At 38.1% G+C, this 15,980-nt stretch overlaps 2 protein-coding genes across 2 annotated transcripts in view; one reads left to right on the top strand and one right to left on the bottom strand.

Moving 5' to 3' along the window:
- Nucleotides 1-12,493: 12,493 nt before the first annotated feature.
- LOC124795493 (DNA polymerase epsilon subunit 3) lies at nucleotides 12,494-13,289 on the bottom strand. Its single transcript, XM_047259540.1, has 2 exons — nucleotides 12,860-13,289; nucleotides 12,494-12,736 (listed from the first exon to the last, which is right to left on the bottom strand). The coding sequence occupies exons 1-2, from the start codon at nucleotides 13,128-13,130 to the stop codon at nucleotides 12,591-12,593; spliced, it is 417 nt and encodes a 138-aa protein (XP_047115496.1). The 5' UTR covers nucleotides 13,131-13,289; the 3' UTR covers nucleotides 12,494-12,590.
- Nucleotides 13,290-14,133: 844 nt separating this feature from the next.
- The window catches only part of LOC124795847 (tyrosine-protein kinase Abl), a 448,464-nt gene continuing 446,617 nt past the window's right edge, over nucleotides 14,134-15,980 (top strand). The window contains exon 1 of the mRNA XM_047259929.1: nucleotides 14,134-14,483. Within this exon, the coding sequence (XP_047115885.1) occupies nucleotides 14,351-14,483 (133 nt within the window). The 5' untranslated portion in view covers nucleotides 14,134-14,350. The remainder of the gene's footprint in view (nucleotides 14,484-15,980) is intronic.

Genomic DNA, 15,980 nt, shown 5'->3' with positions numbered 1-15,980 from the left:
GAAGAATAACTGTAATCATAAAGAAGTTTATAATTTTGAGGAGTTTTTTTTTTTTACTCCACTGTTCTGCCCGAGTTTAGCTACATTTCTTATCTTTTGATGAGCAATGGCTTACATTTCTCCTGTTTTCATTCTTCTAAGTTCATTCTGCTGCCCAAACCCAGTAATATATTATCTATACCTCTGATTGTCATTCATGTGGATGGATGAATTGCTCTTCCCTATCTTTTACTCTTCTCTCAAACTTGCTTCCCGCCATTCTTCTTCTGATCTCCCTACTTCAGGCTAATGTTTCACAATGTCAAAGCAACCGATCCCAGTTTCTCAAAATTTACTGGATTTAGGTGCTAAAAACTCTTCTCTTCATCCTTTTATTCCCGCCTGGGTTTTGTCTTATGCTAATCTTTAACTTCCACATTTTCTTCTTCTTCTTCTTCTTCTTCTTCAAATCTGTGTATGTCAGTTATAAATGGTAAATTGCAAATGGTGCAGATAGTAGGAAAGCAGATACTGTGTCAGGAATGGGGAATCAGAGGCGGAGACATTACATAAAATATACAGACTGATTTACAACAAAGTGTTTGAATGCAGCAATCCTTTCCTGAGGAAGAACTTCAGCTACAAGCATAGGAACATTCAAGCAGTAGGCAGAGCATAATCTGAGAAATACTATGATTATTACAGGCATCTAACAAAAATAATTTCTTTCAGCCTATTTGCCAATTATCTGGTCATACCAGATAAGAGAAAGTCTGATGAAAATACCAATGGAGCAGGTGTGAGGAATGCTTATGATTTAATATAGCATCAGTGGTATAGTTTAAACACTCCAGTCATTGGATTTGGCTAAATTAAAAGAAGACAGTGTGGGAGTAGACAACAGATTAATTTACTGTTTAATGAAACATTCATCAGACACTAAATACATGAATAACTACACACATCAAAAAACATTTTGCATCACCCCGGTTCCCAGAATTCCTGAAGATAGATGTTGACTGTGGATATTGTATCACAGACACAGTCCCTTTGACTGTTCAGTGATGTCGCTAAACCCAGTCAAAGATGTAAACAACCATGCATGAGCAGTGCCTATTAGACGGAGGGGGTCTGACAACTGATCAGTTCCAGCCATTCCACCATGAAGGAGATACATGGCTCGTGTTGTCTGTAGTTCAACCATGCCTAGACGGTCAACACTGTGGTTCAATCGTGTCCACATTGTTACTTTGTGCCAGGAAACGCTCTCAACGAGGGAAGTGTCCAAGTGTCTCAGAGTGAACCAAAGTAATGTTGTTCAGACATGGAGGAGATGCAGAGAGACAGGAACTGTCAATTACATGCCTCGCTCAGGCCGCCAAAGGGCTACTACTGCAGTGGATGACTGCTACTTACAGATTATGGCTCAGAGGAACCCTGACAGCAATGCCATCATATTGAATAATACTTTTCGTGCAGCCACAGGTCATCATGTTATGACTCAAACTGTGTGCTATAGGCTGCATTATATGAACTTCACTCCTGACGTCCATGGCGAAGTCCATCTTTGCAACCACAACACCATGCAGCACAGTACAGATGGCCCCAACAACATGCCAAGTGCACCGCTCAGGATTGGCATCACGTTCTCTTCACCGATGAGTGTCGCATATGTCTTCAACCAGACAATCATCTGAGACATGTTTGGAGGCAACCCAGTCAGGCTGAACGCCTTAGACACACTGTCCAGTGAGTGCAGCAAGGTGTAGGTTCTCTGCTGTTTTGGGGTGGCATTATGTGGGGCTGACGTATGCCACTGGTGGTCATGGAAGATGCCGTAATGGCTGTACGATACGTGACTGTCATCCTTCAACCGATAGTGCAACATATCTTCATGGACGACAATTCGCGCCCCATCATGCACATGTTGTGAATGACTTCCTTCAGGATAAAGACTTCACTTGACTAAAGTGGCCAGCATGTTATACAGACATGAACCCTATCGAAAATGCCTGGGATAGATTGAAAAGGGCTTTTTATGGATGATGTGACCCACCAACCACTCTGAGGCATCTACGCCTAATCGCCGTTGAGGAGTGGGACAATCTGGAACAACAGTGCCTTGATGAACTTGTGGATAGTATGCCACGATGAATACAGCCATGCATCAGTGCAAGAGGACGTGCTACTGGGTATTACAGGCACAGAAATCTGGACCAACACCTCTGAAGGTCTCGCTGTATGGTGGAACAACAGGCGATGTGTGGTTTCCATGAGCAATAAAAAGGTCGGAAGTGATGTTTATGTTGATCTCTATTCCAATTTCCTGTATGAGTTCTGGACCTCTCGGAACCAAGGTGATGCAAAACTTTTTTTGATGTGTATACCTTCTTAGAACCATCGTTGATACCTCTAGTACAGAATAGAGAAAAAATTGTCTTGTTAACAACAGTGAGAACAGAATTTCATAAACATCTGAACTGCTGTTTTGGAACAAAAGTGCTGTTAGATTATGCAAACTGAAAGCAAGGATCATTACTTTCGAAAGGTTGGCTGCACATGCAAACTGAAAGCAAATATGATTCCTTTTGAAAGGTTGGCTGCAACTTCTGGTAATACCTGGAGAAAATGAATTAATTTATTTACCTGGAAAATTTTTCATGGTAAGAAAACTATTCCGTGATTGTGACTGTAGTTCAGATTCATAATGTGTGTGTTATGCAAACAATGACCATCTACAAATATTCTCAATGTAGCAAGTGAATAAATTATTACAGTAAAACTAAGGGTGAAGTAATAAAGCTACTAGATCATCTTCCTCTAAAGACTGAGTACTCCTTGAAGCTTCAAATCATTCTCCATATTCTTTTCGCTGTCCTCTTCATTTCTTGATACTTTTGACACTCTGGTACTTCCATCATACCTTTGATTTTATTCTTTCTTGGCCTCTCCTTAGTTTTATTTCCCAATTTTTTTTCTCATATTATGTATGATAGAAACTTATTGTGCCTCAATATATCCAAAAACTTATGCTTTCCTAGTTTGGATTTATGCTATGAGGTTTTTCTTCTCATTGACATCTTTATAACCCCTGTCAGTGTTCTCCATAGCCATATTTCAATCACTTCTAAGAGTTTTCTGACTGTTTTCAACAGTGTCCAACTTTTACATTCATATAGGGGAGTACTCTCAAGATGAACATGTTGATGTACTTTTTTTTTCTGTACTACATGCCTAGATGTTGTCTTCAGTCATTGAAAGCCCATATAGTGCTTACAATTTTTTCTGATTTCCATGCTTCCCCAATACTAAAATTTATCTTTTTTTTTTCAATCTCATTTCTTTCAGTTTGTAAGTTGGGTGTCCTAATTTTTTACTTGGTTACTATCATCACTTTTGACAATTTTAGGTTCAAAATTTTTCATAATTGCTGAAGATTTTGAAAGTATGTTTTGCATATGTTTTTCACAGTAGCTATTTAAGGCAATATCATCTGCAAATGTTATGCAGTGAACAGGAATTTAACTCACTTTAAGTTTTTCCTTTAAAGACAATCACAGTTTTGTCAATAAAAGGTTAAACAAATTGGGAGCTAATGAGCACACTTGTCTTACCCATTTACTAATTTTTACTATACATTCTTATCTATTAATCTCTATTCTCACATTTTAGTTTCTATGCAAGTTTAACAATGATCTTCCATATTTACAGTCTACATATGTGTGTAGCAAGGTCTTTAAAACTTTCTTCCAGCCATTTCTAGCTCAATAAAGAAAATTTGACTATAACAGTGCTTGATGACTTCTCTGGTCCATTTTTTTAGTCTTAAACCAAACTGATCATCAGGTTCTAGTTCTGTTTTACATTTTATTCTGTTTTATATTATGGAGGTGAGCATTGTTGTTGCATGTGGAATTAGGATTATTATTCTGCAGCAGTCCATTTTATCCACTGTTTTTATGAATGAGTACTGACTTAATTCCCACAAAATCATTGGGAACAATAATTGTAATCATAACAGCAGTTAATAATTTTGAGGAGTTCATTTTTTTACTCCACAGTTCTGCCAGAGTTTAGCTGGCACTTCACCTGGATCTGGAGCTTTCTTTATCTATTCATTCAGTGCTTCTTGTAATTCCATTTTCAAAAGTGGTGATTAGATTAGATGTACTTTTTGTTCCAATTTACCCACAGTGAGGAGACTCTCCAGGGTGCAGAACATGTCAGAAGATCAAGAATACCCAATAAATATTTGCAAAAACAAATATGCTAATGTACCTTCCACAGATCCCAAGTGGAATTATAATAATAGACGAGGAATGAATCAAAAAATTATTAATCATACTTTCATTTATGAGGTAATAAACACCAAATCGAAGAACCATTTTACAACACTTACAATTATTGTATTGCTGCACTGAATTTGTACAGAAGTCAGATTGTACCTCTTACATTATTAGTAACTCCCATCGGTTGTTTCTACGATGAAATTCATCAGTGGAGTAGGAGGAGTTGGCGACTAATAAATCCTTTAGGCCCCCCTTAAAACTGCACTTCATTGGTAGTTAAACTTTTTACGGCTGCTGGCAAGTTATCGAAAATGTGTGTTCTGGAATAATGGACACCACTTTGGACCACAGTAAGTGACTGTGAAGATTATTCTTATTCCTAGTACTGATTCCATGAACTGAGCTGTTGGTTTGAAAGAAGAGATATATATTTTAATGACAAATTTCATTAATGAATGAATATATTGGAAAAAATATATAATACCTCTAGTTCTCTAAACAGGCCTCTGCAGGGTGTCATTGAGTTCATAGCACAAATAAGTCTTATTACATGTTTTTGTACCTGGAAAACTTTAATTTGGCTTGATAAGTTACCGCCAAAATAATCCCATACGGCATTATAGAATGAAAGTAAGCATAGTATGTCAGCTTTTTCATTTTTATATCCCCTGTGCCTGACAATATTCACATTGCAAATAGAGAATTGCCTATTTTAGGCATATATTGGTGGGAAACCTCTTACAAGTTCTGAATTGCAGTAGTGGTCTTCCCCCCCCCCCACCCCCCCCCCCCCCCCCCCCTCCTAAGTTCGGTGACAAAGAATTGGCTAGGAACCATTTACCAATTTCCATATAACTTTTGTTAACCATCTTTCTAAGACTACACTTGATTTGCTATTTATTACAATGTGTGTATCGTCTGCATAGAAAAGAAACTTGGCATCCGGTAATGTTACCGATGAAAGGCCATTGATATCCATAAGAAAAAGAAGTGCCCTATGATGGAATATTGTGTGACGCCACATGTAATTAGTTCCCAGTTGGATGATTCCTGATAGCTTAATACATATCTTTTTCCTAATGACACCCTTTGTTTACTGTCAGATACACAGGCTTGGAACCATTTTGCAGAAATTGCTGTTACACCGTAATATTCTAATTTACTTAAAAGGATATTGTGATTTATATAAGCAAATCCCTGTGACAGACCACAAAATATAGCAGTAGCCTGTAATTTATTGTCTAATACAGGGGTTCCCAACAAAATTTTCTCGAGGAGTCCCACATCGAGCATGATTGGTTCCTTGTCACATCACAGTAAATGCAAGTTTCTGTGTAAAGTGACTGTCAGTTGTCAGCTGCAAAGAGGCAGTGCGCGTTGTCTAACAGCATACAGCAGAACTATTTGTCTCTATCTAATTCTAGTTTTGCGCTAGATTGTGCTAGTGTCAGTAGGCTCTAGGGAGACTCTAGATGCAGAAGTTAGCGTTCACTAAAGCTCTGCTCATGCAGGAAGCGTCCAAAAAAAAAGATCTGTCATCATGAGAAATATATTTAACATATTTTTTACTCTAATAGCATCTTGCGGACCCCTCTGGTATAGCTCGCAGACCCCTGGGGGTCCGCAGACCACCTGTTGGGAACCACTGGTCTAATGAATTAAGTACTTTTTCACTCTATGTGCAAATAGCCTTCTCAATACCAGAACTCTTTAGAAATCCATACTGAGATCTGGATAATTTATTATTTGCTGTCAGATAGTTAAGAAGCCGACTGGATATTACCTTTTCTAATGGGAAAGCTGCTGAAATTACAACTGCATGGAAATTTGACAGTATTTCTTTATCTCCCTTCAAGCACACTCTTTAATTAACTTTTTTTTATATTTTATCCCCCACCCCAATGAACCATGGACCTTGCCATTGGTAGGGAGGCTTGCATGCCTCAGCGATACGGATAGCCGTACCGTAGGTGCAACCACAATGGAGGGGTATCTGTTGAGAGGCGGCCTTGTAACATTAACCAAAATGGCCTTGCTGTGTTGGTACTGCGAACAGCTGAAAGCAAGGGGAAACTACAGCCATAATTTGTCCCGAGGGCATGCAGCTTTACTGTATGGTTAAATGATGATGGTGTCCTCTTGGGTAAAATGTTCCAGAGAAAAAATAGTGCCCCATTCGTATCCCCGGGCGGGGCCTACTAAGAAGGATGTTGTTATAAGAAGAAAGAAAACTGGCGTTCTACGAATCGGAGCGTGGAATGTCAGATCCCTTAATAGGGCAGGTAGGTTAGAAAATTTAAAAAGGGAAATGGATAGGTTAAAGTTAGATATAGTGGGAATTAGTGAAGTTCGGTGGCAGGAGGAACAAGACTTCTGGTCAGATGACTACAGGGTTATAAATACAAAATCAAATAGGGCTAGTGCAGGAGTAGGTTTAATAATGAATAAAAAAAATAGGAGCGTGGGTAAGCTACTACAAACAGCAAAGCGAACGCATTATTGTAGCAAAGATAGACACGAAGCCCATGCCTACCACAGTAGTGCAAGTTTATATGCCAACCAGCTCAGTAGATAACGAAGAGATTGATGAAATGTATGATGAGATAAAAGAAATTATTCAGATAGTGAAGGGAGACAAAACTGTAATAGTCATGGGTGACTGTAATTCGATAGTAGGAAAAGGAAGAGAAGGAAAAGTAGTAGGTGAATATGGAATGGGGGTAAGGAATGAGAGAGGAAGCCACCCGGTAGAATTTTGCACAGAGCATAACTTAATCATAGCTAACACTTGGTTCAAGAATCATGAAAGAAGGTTGTATACATGGAAGAGGCCTGGAGACAGTGGAAGGTTTCAGATAAATTATATAATGGTAAGACAGAGATTTAGGAACCAGGTTTTAAATTGTAAGACATTTCCAGGGGCAGATGTGGACTCTGACCACAATCTATTGGTTATGAACTGTAGATTAAAACTGAAGAAACTGCAAAAAGGTGGGAATGTAAGGAGATGGGACCTGGATAAACTGACTAAACCAGAGGTCGTAGAGAGTTTCAGAGAGCATTAGGGAACGATTGACAAGAACGGGGGAAATAAATACAGTAGAAGAAGAATGGGTAGCTTTGAGAGATGAAATAGTGAAGAGAGCAGGGGATCAAGTAGGTAAAAAGACGAGGGCTAGTAGAAATCCTTGGGTAATAAGAAGAAATATTGAATTTCATTGATGAGAGGAGAACATATAAAAATGCAGTAAATGAAACAGACAAAAAGGAATACAAACGTCTAAAAAATGAGATCGACAGGAAGTGCAAAATGGTTAAGCAGGGATGGCTAGAGGACAAATGTAAGGAAGTAGAGGCTTACCTCACTAGGGGTAAGATAGATACTGCCTACAGGAAAATTAAAGAGACCTTTGGAGAAAAGAGAACCAGTTGTATGAATATCGAGAGCTCAGATGGAAACCCAGTTCTAAGCAAAGAAGGGAAGGTAGAAAGGTGGAAGGAGTATATAGAGGACAACATTAAGGAAGTGGAAGAGGACGTAGATGAAGATGAAATGGGAGATATGATACTGCATGAAGAGTTTGACAGAGCACTAAAAGACCTAAGTTGAAACAAGGCCCGGGGAGTAGACAACATTTCATTAGAACTATTGATAGCTTTGGGAGAGCCAGCTCTGACAAAACTCTACCATCTGGTGAGCAAGATGTATCAGACAGGCTAAACACCCTCAGACTTCAATAATAATACAATAATTCCAATCCCAAAGAAAGCAGGAGTTGACAGATGAGGAAATTACTGAACGATTAGTTTAATACGTCATGGCTGCAAAATACTAACACGAATTCTTTACAAACAAATGGAAAAACTGGTAGAAGCCGACCTTGGGGAAGATCAGTTTGGATTCCGTAAAACACGTGAGGCAATACTGACCCTACGACTTGTCTCAGAAGATAGATTAAGGAAAGGTAAACCTACATTTCTAGCGTTTGTAGACTTAGAGAAAGCTTTTGACAATGTTGGCTGGAATAGTCTCTTTGAAATTCTGAAGGTGGTAGGGGTCTAATACAGGGAGCGAAAGGCTATTTACAATTTGTACAGGAACCAGATGGCAGTTATAAGAGTCGAGGGGCATGCAAGGGAAGCAGTGGTTGGGAAGCGAGTGAGATAGGGTTGTAGCCTATCCCTGATGTTATTCAAGCTGTATATTGAGCAAGCAGTAAAGGCAACAAAAGAAAATTTTGGAGTAGGAATTAAAATGCATGGAGCAGAAATAAAAACTTTGTTTGCCAATGACACCGTAATTCTGTCAGAGACAGCAAAGGACCTGGAAGAGTAGTTGAACAGAATGGACGGCGTCTTGAAAGGAGGATGTAAAATGAACATCAAAAAAAGCAAAACAAGGATAGAATAGGAAATGAGACACTTAAAGTAGTGTTGAATTTTGCTATTTGGGGAGCAAAATAACCGATGATGGTCAAAGTAGAGAGGATATAAAATGTAGACTGGCAACGGCAAAGAAAGAGTTTCTGAAGAAAAGAAATTTGTTAACATTGAGTATAGATTTAAGTGTCAGGAAGTTGTTTCTGAAAGTATTTGTATGGAGTGTGGCCATGTATGGAAGTGAAACATGGGCGATAAATAGTTTAGACAAGACGAGAACAGAAGCTTTCAAAATGTGGTGCTACAGAAAAATGCTGAAGATCAGATGGGTAGATCACATAAGTAATGAGGTGGTACTGAACAGAATTTGGAAGAAGAGGAATCTGTGGCACAACTTGACTAGAAGAAGGGATCAGTTGATAGGACATGTTATGAGGCATCAAGGGATCACCAATTTAGTATTGGAGGGCAGTGTGGAGAGTAAAAATCATAGAGGGAGACCAAGAGATGAATACATTAAGCAGATTCAAAAGGATGTAGGTTGCAGTAGGTACTGAATGATAAAGAAGCTTGCACAGGATAGAGTAGCATGGCAAACCAGTCTCTGGACTGAAGACCACAACAACAACATATTTTATCACAACCATTAGTATTTTTTGATTTTAAAGATATTATTATGGACATTACTTCTGCTTGAGGAGTGAGCGTCATACCGATGTTAGTGAAATTATGTGTACTGTCTGGTCTGAGGTACTCCATGGTGGCATCTACCGAGTATGTACATCATCTACTAGTACAAATTCTTTTTCTTCGATGTATTTTTTCTCAGTAATGTCTTTCCTTTAATAAATAAAGTTCTTTGAAATAATTCCTTACATTTTCCTCCAGTAATATGCCTCCTTGTTCATCTCTTACCGCAGATGATCTTGTCCTGATCTTTAATTCTAATTTCTTAATCTTTCTGTACAATTTACCAGTCATTCCATTTCTCATGTCCAATTGTACACCCACAAATATATCATTCATCCACTGCTCCTTAGCTGCTCCGAATTTTTATGTTCTTTATGATACTGTGGGACCAAAATCAAACATGACTAATGGGCTATTGAACGTACACAAGTGAAGGGCAACACAAGTGGTCACAGGTTTATTTGACCCTAGGGGAGTGTCAAAGATCTGTCAAATGAACAGAACTGGCAGATTCTTGAAGACAGTCGTAAACTATCCTGAGAAACTCTGATTACAAGGTTTCAATACTCTGCTTTAATAAGTCTAGGCATTGACTACAACCCCTTACATACTGCTCCCAAAGGGATTGTGGGGAAAAGATTAGATTAATTACATCACATGCAGAGGCAATTACACAGTGTATTCTTCTCACACTCTATACATGACTGGAACAGGAAAAAGCCTTAATTAACTGCTACAATGGTACATACTCTCTGTCACGGACTTCTCAGTAGCTTGCAGAGTATGGATGGAGAAAGAAAGAGAGAGATATTTGTATGGTGATGAAGATGAAAGAAGGGAGAGAATATGGGATCCGTTGCCAGGCACATAGCCTACTTGTCACGAATAGCACCAACGAGGCTGCCAAGTTTAACGCCACAGATCACCGCCAACAGTGTCACATGCCCTCACTTCATGAGACACTGGTGTCTGGTGATCATGAACTTTACACCACCACCACCTCTCCTCCTGTTGCCAACCAAATACTGAGAGTGAAATTTTCTTCCACTACAAGGATTCAAACCAGCTTATCCCCTGGGTAGAGCACCACCACACAAGTGTGCATTAGCAACCTCAGCCACAGAGGTGGGTGCATTACTATTGTTTATCTCTTTCTGTAAATATTCCTTTCCCGAATCAAGTTTATTACATTGTCAGTCCTGCATCACTTTTTTTACATTGCATTTGGTTTTTTCCAGCATTTTATCTGTTTTTTTGTTAGTTCCTTTCACTGTATTCCATGATAAGGAATAACTACCACTTTTAAGGATGTTTGTTCTTGTAGCACATTCACTTACGGTTCTTCAATTTTTGTGGAGTAATTTGTCTTTATATCTTGCTTCATCCATATTCTTACTCCATAGTTCTTCATTTGTGGCACTAGGTTGCATTTTGTAGTTACTTTAAAACGAACATGTGACGGAATAACTTCATACTGTAGTTTTGATTTTTTCAATATTCAACTTTTTTTCCTTAATCTTCTTGCTACTTTTGAATCTTACATTACACTTTGCTAAGACTGGCACGAGTGCTGTATATCTCTAAAACTGGAGAGCTATGGTTAGACTTTGATTCTATACCTTCTTGTAACTTATACAAGGATATTATCAGGAGTGCCCCAGGGAAGCATGATAGGCCAGCACATTCTCTATATACATAAACAATCTTATGAGCAGTACTCTGCAGCTCTTTGCTGATGGCACTGGCATATAGGAAGATGTGATGCTCTGAATGTTGCAAAATGTAAGTTAATGCAAATGAGTAGGACAATCATGCAGCTTTCGAACACAATATTAGTGTTGTGCTGCTTGAAACAGTCAGGTCACCAGCCGGTGTGGCCGAGCGGTTCTATGCGCTTCAGTCTGGAACCGCTACGGTCGCAGGTTCAAATCCTGCCTCAGGCATGGATATGTGTAATCTCCTTAGGTTAGTTAGGTTTTAGTAGTTCTCAGTTCTAGGGGACTGATGACCTCAGATGTTAAGTCCCATAGTGCTCAGAGCTATTTGAACCATTTTTGAAACAGTCATGTCAATATCTATGCCTAATGTTGCAGAATGACACGAGACGGAAAAAGCAAATACAGATGGTAGTAGGGAGAGCAAATGGCAAACTTCAGTTTACTGAGGCAGTTTTAGGAAAGTGTAGCTCATCTACAGAGGAGAGCACTTGTGTGACCCATTCTTGATAATTACTAAGTTAGTTGGTTTAGTTGCAATTTTTTGTCCTTATTAAAACACCATTTACATGATAGCTGTCCATAACGTAATTCATCTTTTTCTTTCTCTAGGCACTAGATATGTTCGTTTTAATCTGGGAACAATCATTTTTTGCCAATTTAGTTCAGGATGCAATGGTCTCCGTGTTTCAAAATTAAATTACTTATGAAGACTACTGTACAAATTAGCTTCTTGAGTTTTATTCAGATATAAACTAATAGTATCCTACATGAAATAGTATGTCAGAAGAGAGGTTCTGTTGATATTTACTTCCACTTCTGGTTTGGCATTTGTACAATATTTATGACCTGAAGATATACAAGATGTGCCTGAACATGAAGCATTCTGACTTAAAAAATTCGTGAAATAATTATATAATATGCATCTGGTTACCAATAAAACTTATTTTTACAATAGTGTCTCACAGAATCATTTAGGCCTAATCTAACACACATTTACAATGTAGTTTCATCACACCAAAGTGCACTATTTCATGTAAAACTTTTCTTTTATGTTTGTGTCCCTTCAAATACCAGTCAGAAGGTTATATACCATAAATATGTTCATAATGACACTTTTCTGTGCATTCTACAGTATCAGCAGAAAGAAGCTACATTAAAATTGCATAATTTTACATATACAAATTAACTTGCAACCAAGGCAGCCTAAATTTTATCATCACGTATAATGTCGTAGGTGACACTGTTCCTCTAGTAGAACATTTCTAACAAACTCTTTATAAAAGATTTGAAATTATTCATTTACCAGGGAAAACAATAGACTATAGACTACTTAGAGAGAGAGAGAGAGAGAGAGAGAGAGAAGATGGGTATAGAAAAGTAAAAATAATTATAGCCTATTTTAAAAGATCTCCGGGAAATATAAACAATGTTAACAAATGGGTAATAAATTATATTTTATTGGGAAAAGTTTGATTACAATAGAAAACATATATACAATATGTGTAAAACGAATTCAAAGTCACCAACTTTAATTTCAATCATCCTCCTCATCAATTTCCATCACTTCCTTTTCTGTACCATTTTCTGTACTACCCTGTTCGGCGTTTTCTTTCAGCATCATTATCAGTTGTTTACGTTTCGCGGTTGCATCTTTCTTTTCCTTCTGGAATTTCTTGAAATCTGAAACAGGTATTGATAAATTTCTATTCCGTTTGAACAACGTCGCGTAAATTTCAACCTTTTAAAAGGTGTAAGTTTCAAGAATTTAAAGACGATGTATGTATCCACAGGTTATATACTCACTTTCCAAAGCTTCTTCTAAAGGTTCTATGAAGTCAACGAATTCTGTATCATGCATAGCATTTATAACATCACTGCCACTAATCGTTTTCTTGTTATTTTTCATTGCTATCATGTTTGCTGCTGATGTTATGTACAGTACAAACACTGAAGCTGCTTTTGCAATTGCAGTTCTAGATTCTTTCGACACATTTATACCACCAGGCAAACAGTCTTTAACAATTCTGGCTACAACTGCATTCGGCAAATTAAGATCTTCTATCTTTTCAGCCATATTGAGTAAACTGTTCTGAGTTTATGGTAGTGTTACTCCTCCCTTAAGACAAACACCGCATACGTTTATCTCCAACACATTCGAACACGACACCAACACAACCTGTTTAGTGTTTAGCTGTTAAGTCCGGCGTCCCAACTACGCGCCTCCTGCAGGTCAGAGAGAATCTTTCTATTATTCTTTTACTAGAAGGCGGTGAAGCAAAGGGTTACAGTGAGTAGCGATATCTGAAAAACCCGCTTGAAATGCGCGGAAGAACTTTATACAGTATATAATTGCATGTTGAAAAACTCTTTAAAAATCAACCATTATTTTCGTCATTTAAATAACGATAATCATTAAATCCGTTCTACGTTTAAGGCATTGTAGAAAGAACATTCAAACATTTAGATATTCTTCCTTTATAGTCTGAACTGACTTCTTTTTTTTCGTCATTTTTGTGATTTGTCGCAAGGCTTGTGGTCTGTAGAATTAATAATTCTGATCTTAGCAACTTGACTTCGTTATGGCTAAAACTAAAGTACTCGGGCATATAGAAAAATGAAAAAAATAACTGTTGTTTGCTTGTTATACCTAAGAAGTGACATGAATGACATAAGTTGCCTATCGATTGGTAGTACTCAAATTCTATTGGCTAAAAACAGTAACAATACGATAACGGCTGACGCTGTATTGCACTGTAAATACTAAATACCCATTTCTTAAATTCAGTCAGTAGTCTCAGTTGCCATTCCACATTACTCAACTTCCATCGGTGTACGCACTTAACGGCCATCATAAATATCCGTGTAATAATGCCGTTAGGTCATCAGACCACACCCTCTCCAGCTGTGTTTGTCAGATGATTCAGTTATCTGTCAATTGATTGGAAAATGTAGTCACATACTGTGTCCATAACCATTCAGATGTTTCATCAGCTGTCATCTTTGGCACTTACGCTTACGTACGGTGCTGCTCCGTTCGTTTACTGCCGAAACTAAATAATCGACGTTGATATGTCAAATATGGCGGATTGAGGTAGCGGCTATGTTGGTGACACTGTAGTAAACTGAACACTGTGAAGGAACTGTGAGAGAAATAGTGTTAAGTATTGTTGTGTGTGACTGCTTAGTGAGGACAGAAGTGTAAGAAGTAATATGTATGGATGAAATAGTGTAAAACCTTCTTCAGTACGTCTCGGCGCGTATAGGCTGAGGCCGACTGGGGAATGGTATCGAATCATGGGCGCTCAGCAAGCTAAGGAACGCGTCGTATCGGGAAGCAATCTCAATGTTAGAAATACTATTAGAAGCAAACCAAGAACTCAGAAGGATGGTCGACAGCAAGGATCTAACATTTTCACGGAACATAGTGGTGAGCAGAGTAATAGTCATACAAAATCACCTTTTAACCTAGGAGCCTTGTTTCCAGATGTGTGCTTATTTTCTGTGTCATTGGAATGTGATCTTATTTCAGTCATTTATACTCACATGTATGTCGTCTTGCACATGGAGACGTGAAAGTTTGCGCACTGTTACAGATCGCTGTCACATAATGAGGAACTTAGTTACAGGTTGCTCTGCAGTGCGATTATTAAGTGCTAGTCAGCTGTAATGAAGGCCCCGTGATGTTATTTCATTTTGTATTGTAACTGTCAGCCACGTGTTATAAATGTATGTGTCCCAAAATTAGTACTGAGATTAGAAGGTGCCCTAGCTGCATTTCTGTACTTCCATTCCAGAATCGATGGTTCTGATTTGGCATACCTTAAATACTTTAAAATGTAGAGAGACCGCAACAACTGATATAATTCATGATTAGCCAGTGTAATGTTATCGTGTTACTGTATAACTTAAAATAATTTTAGATGATGTGTGTTCGGTAAGCACTGTATTGGTTTGTGGATGATAGTGTCTTTATCTTCGCGTAAGGGTAAGGTTTTTATTCAGAATTTCGTGGAAAGCATATTTATGCAGTAGAATATTTAAAGAGAACTACTCCAAAGGACTAACATAATTAGATCTAAAGTAAAAGGAGCAAGTTGAATTAATTGCAATGTAGTACTTGTCCAACAGCGCTAATGATCCGAGTGGGGTAGTTCGAAACACATTTTTAAACTTTGAGTCAATCTCTTCACCTAGAGCTTGTGATACATACTGTGCAGTGATTGGCCTTCCATAATAATGGTTACCATTAGGCCTACTGGTTGTCATGTCCATTCTTTTCTTACCTCCGCGTCCTTTTGGTAGCATTTTGGTGAAACGTATATAATTTTCTCGTCAGAATTTGAACGTCTGTTTTCTTGACGGAAGTAGGGTTATCCTGATTACAAAAGTGTGTCAGAAACTGTTTTCATTTTAAATTTGGTTTCCTCACAATGTTGCTTATCAGAGGATAGTTGGCTGGGATAGTAGCCTACATCATGGCTCACTCTGTGAAGAAGAGAGCGTTATCGTTGCATTATTATTATTATTATACCCTAACTCCCCAATTTCTTTGTGATTAGGTTCGCCGCAGTTTTTTTTTTTTCCCCTCCGGTCTCGTAGTGTTAATCGTCGTCGTCTTGAGAAATGAATTTTCTGTGCTTAAATATGTAAACATTTTTGTACTGTTATTTCGAAATTTTATTGCTGGTACTTGATTTCCGATATATTTTTGTGGAATTTCAAGAGTTAGTGTCGCTATTCAGGTTCTGGCGAAAGAAAGTAGAAAGGAAGAGAGGTTTTTCACCTGCTATCGATCTATGAAGAATGAAAACTTAAAGTTGTAAGTTACTGGTATTTAGATGGTTTTGGAAACGTCCGTCAGCATTAGCAGTTTATAGTTTTCTGCTTTTTCGAATCGGTTTCTTATAGAAGGCTAAGACCACAA

Source organism: Schistocerca piceifrons, chromosome 4 (genome assembly GCF_021461385.2).
Source record: "Schistocerca piceifrons isolate TAMUIC-IGC-003096 chromosome 4, iqSchPice1.1, whole genome shotgun sequence".
NCBI lineage: Eukaryota > Metazoa > Arthropoda > Insecta > Orthoptera > Acrididae > Schistocerca > Schistocerca piceifrons.
Note: the sequence above shows the minus strand (reverse complement) of the source record. Positions and strands in the feature narration are given on the sequence as shown.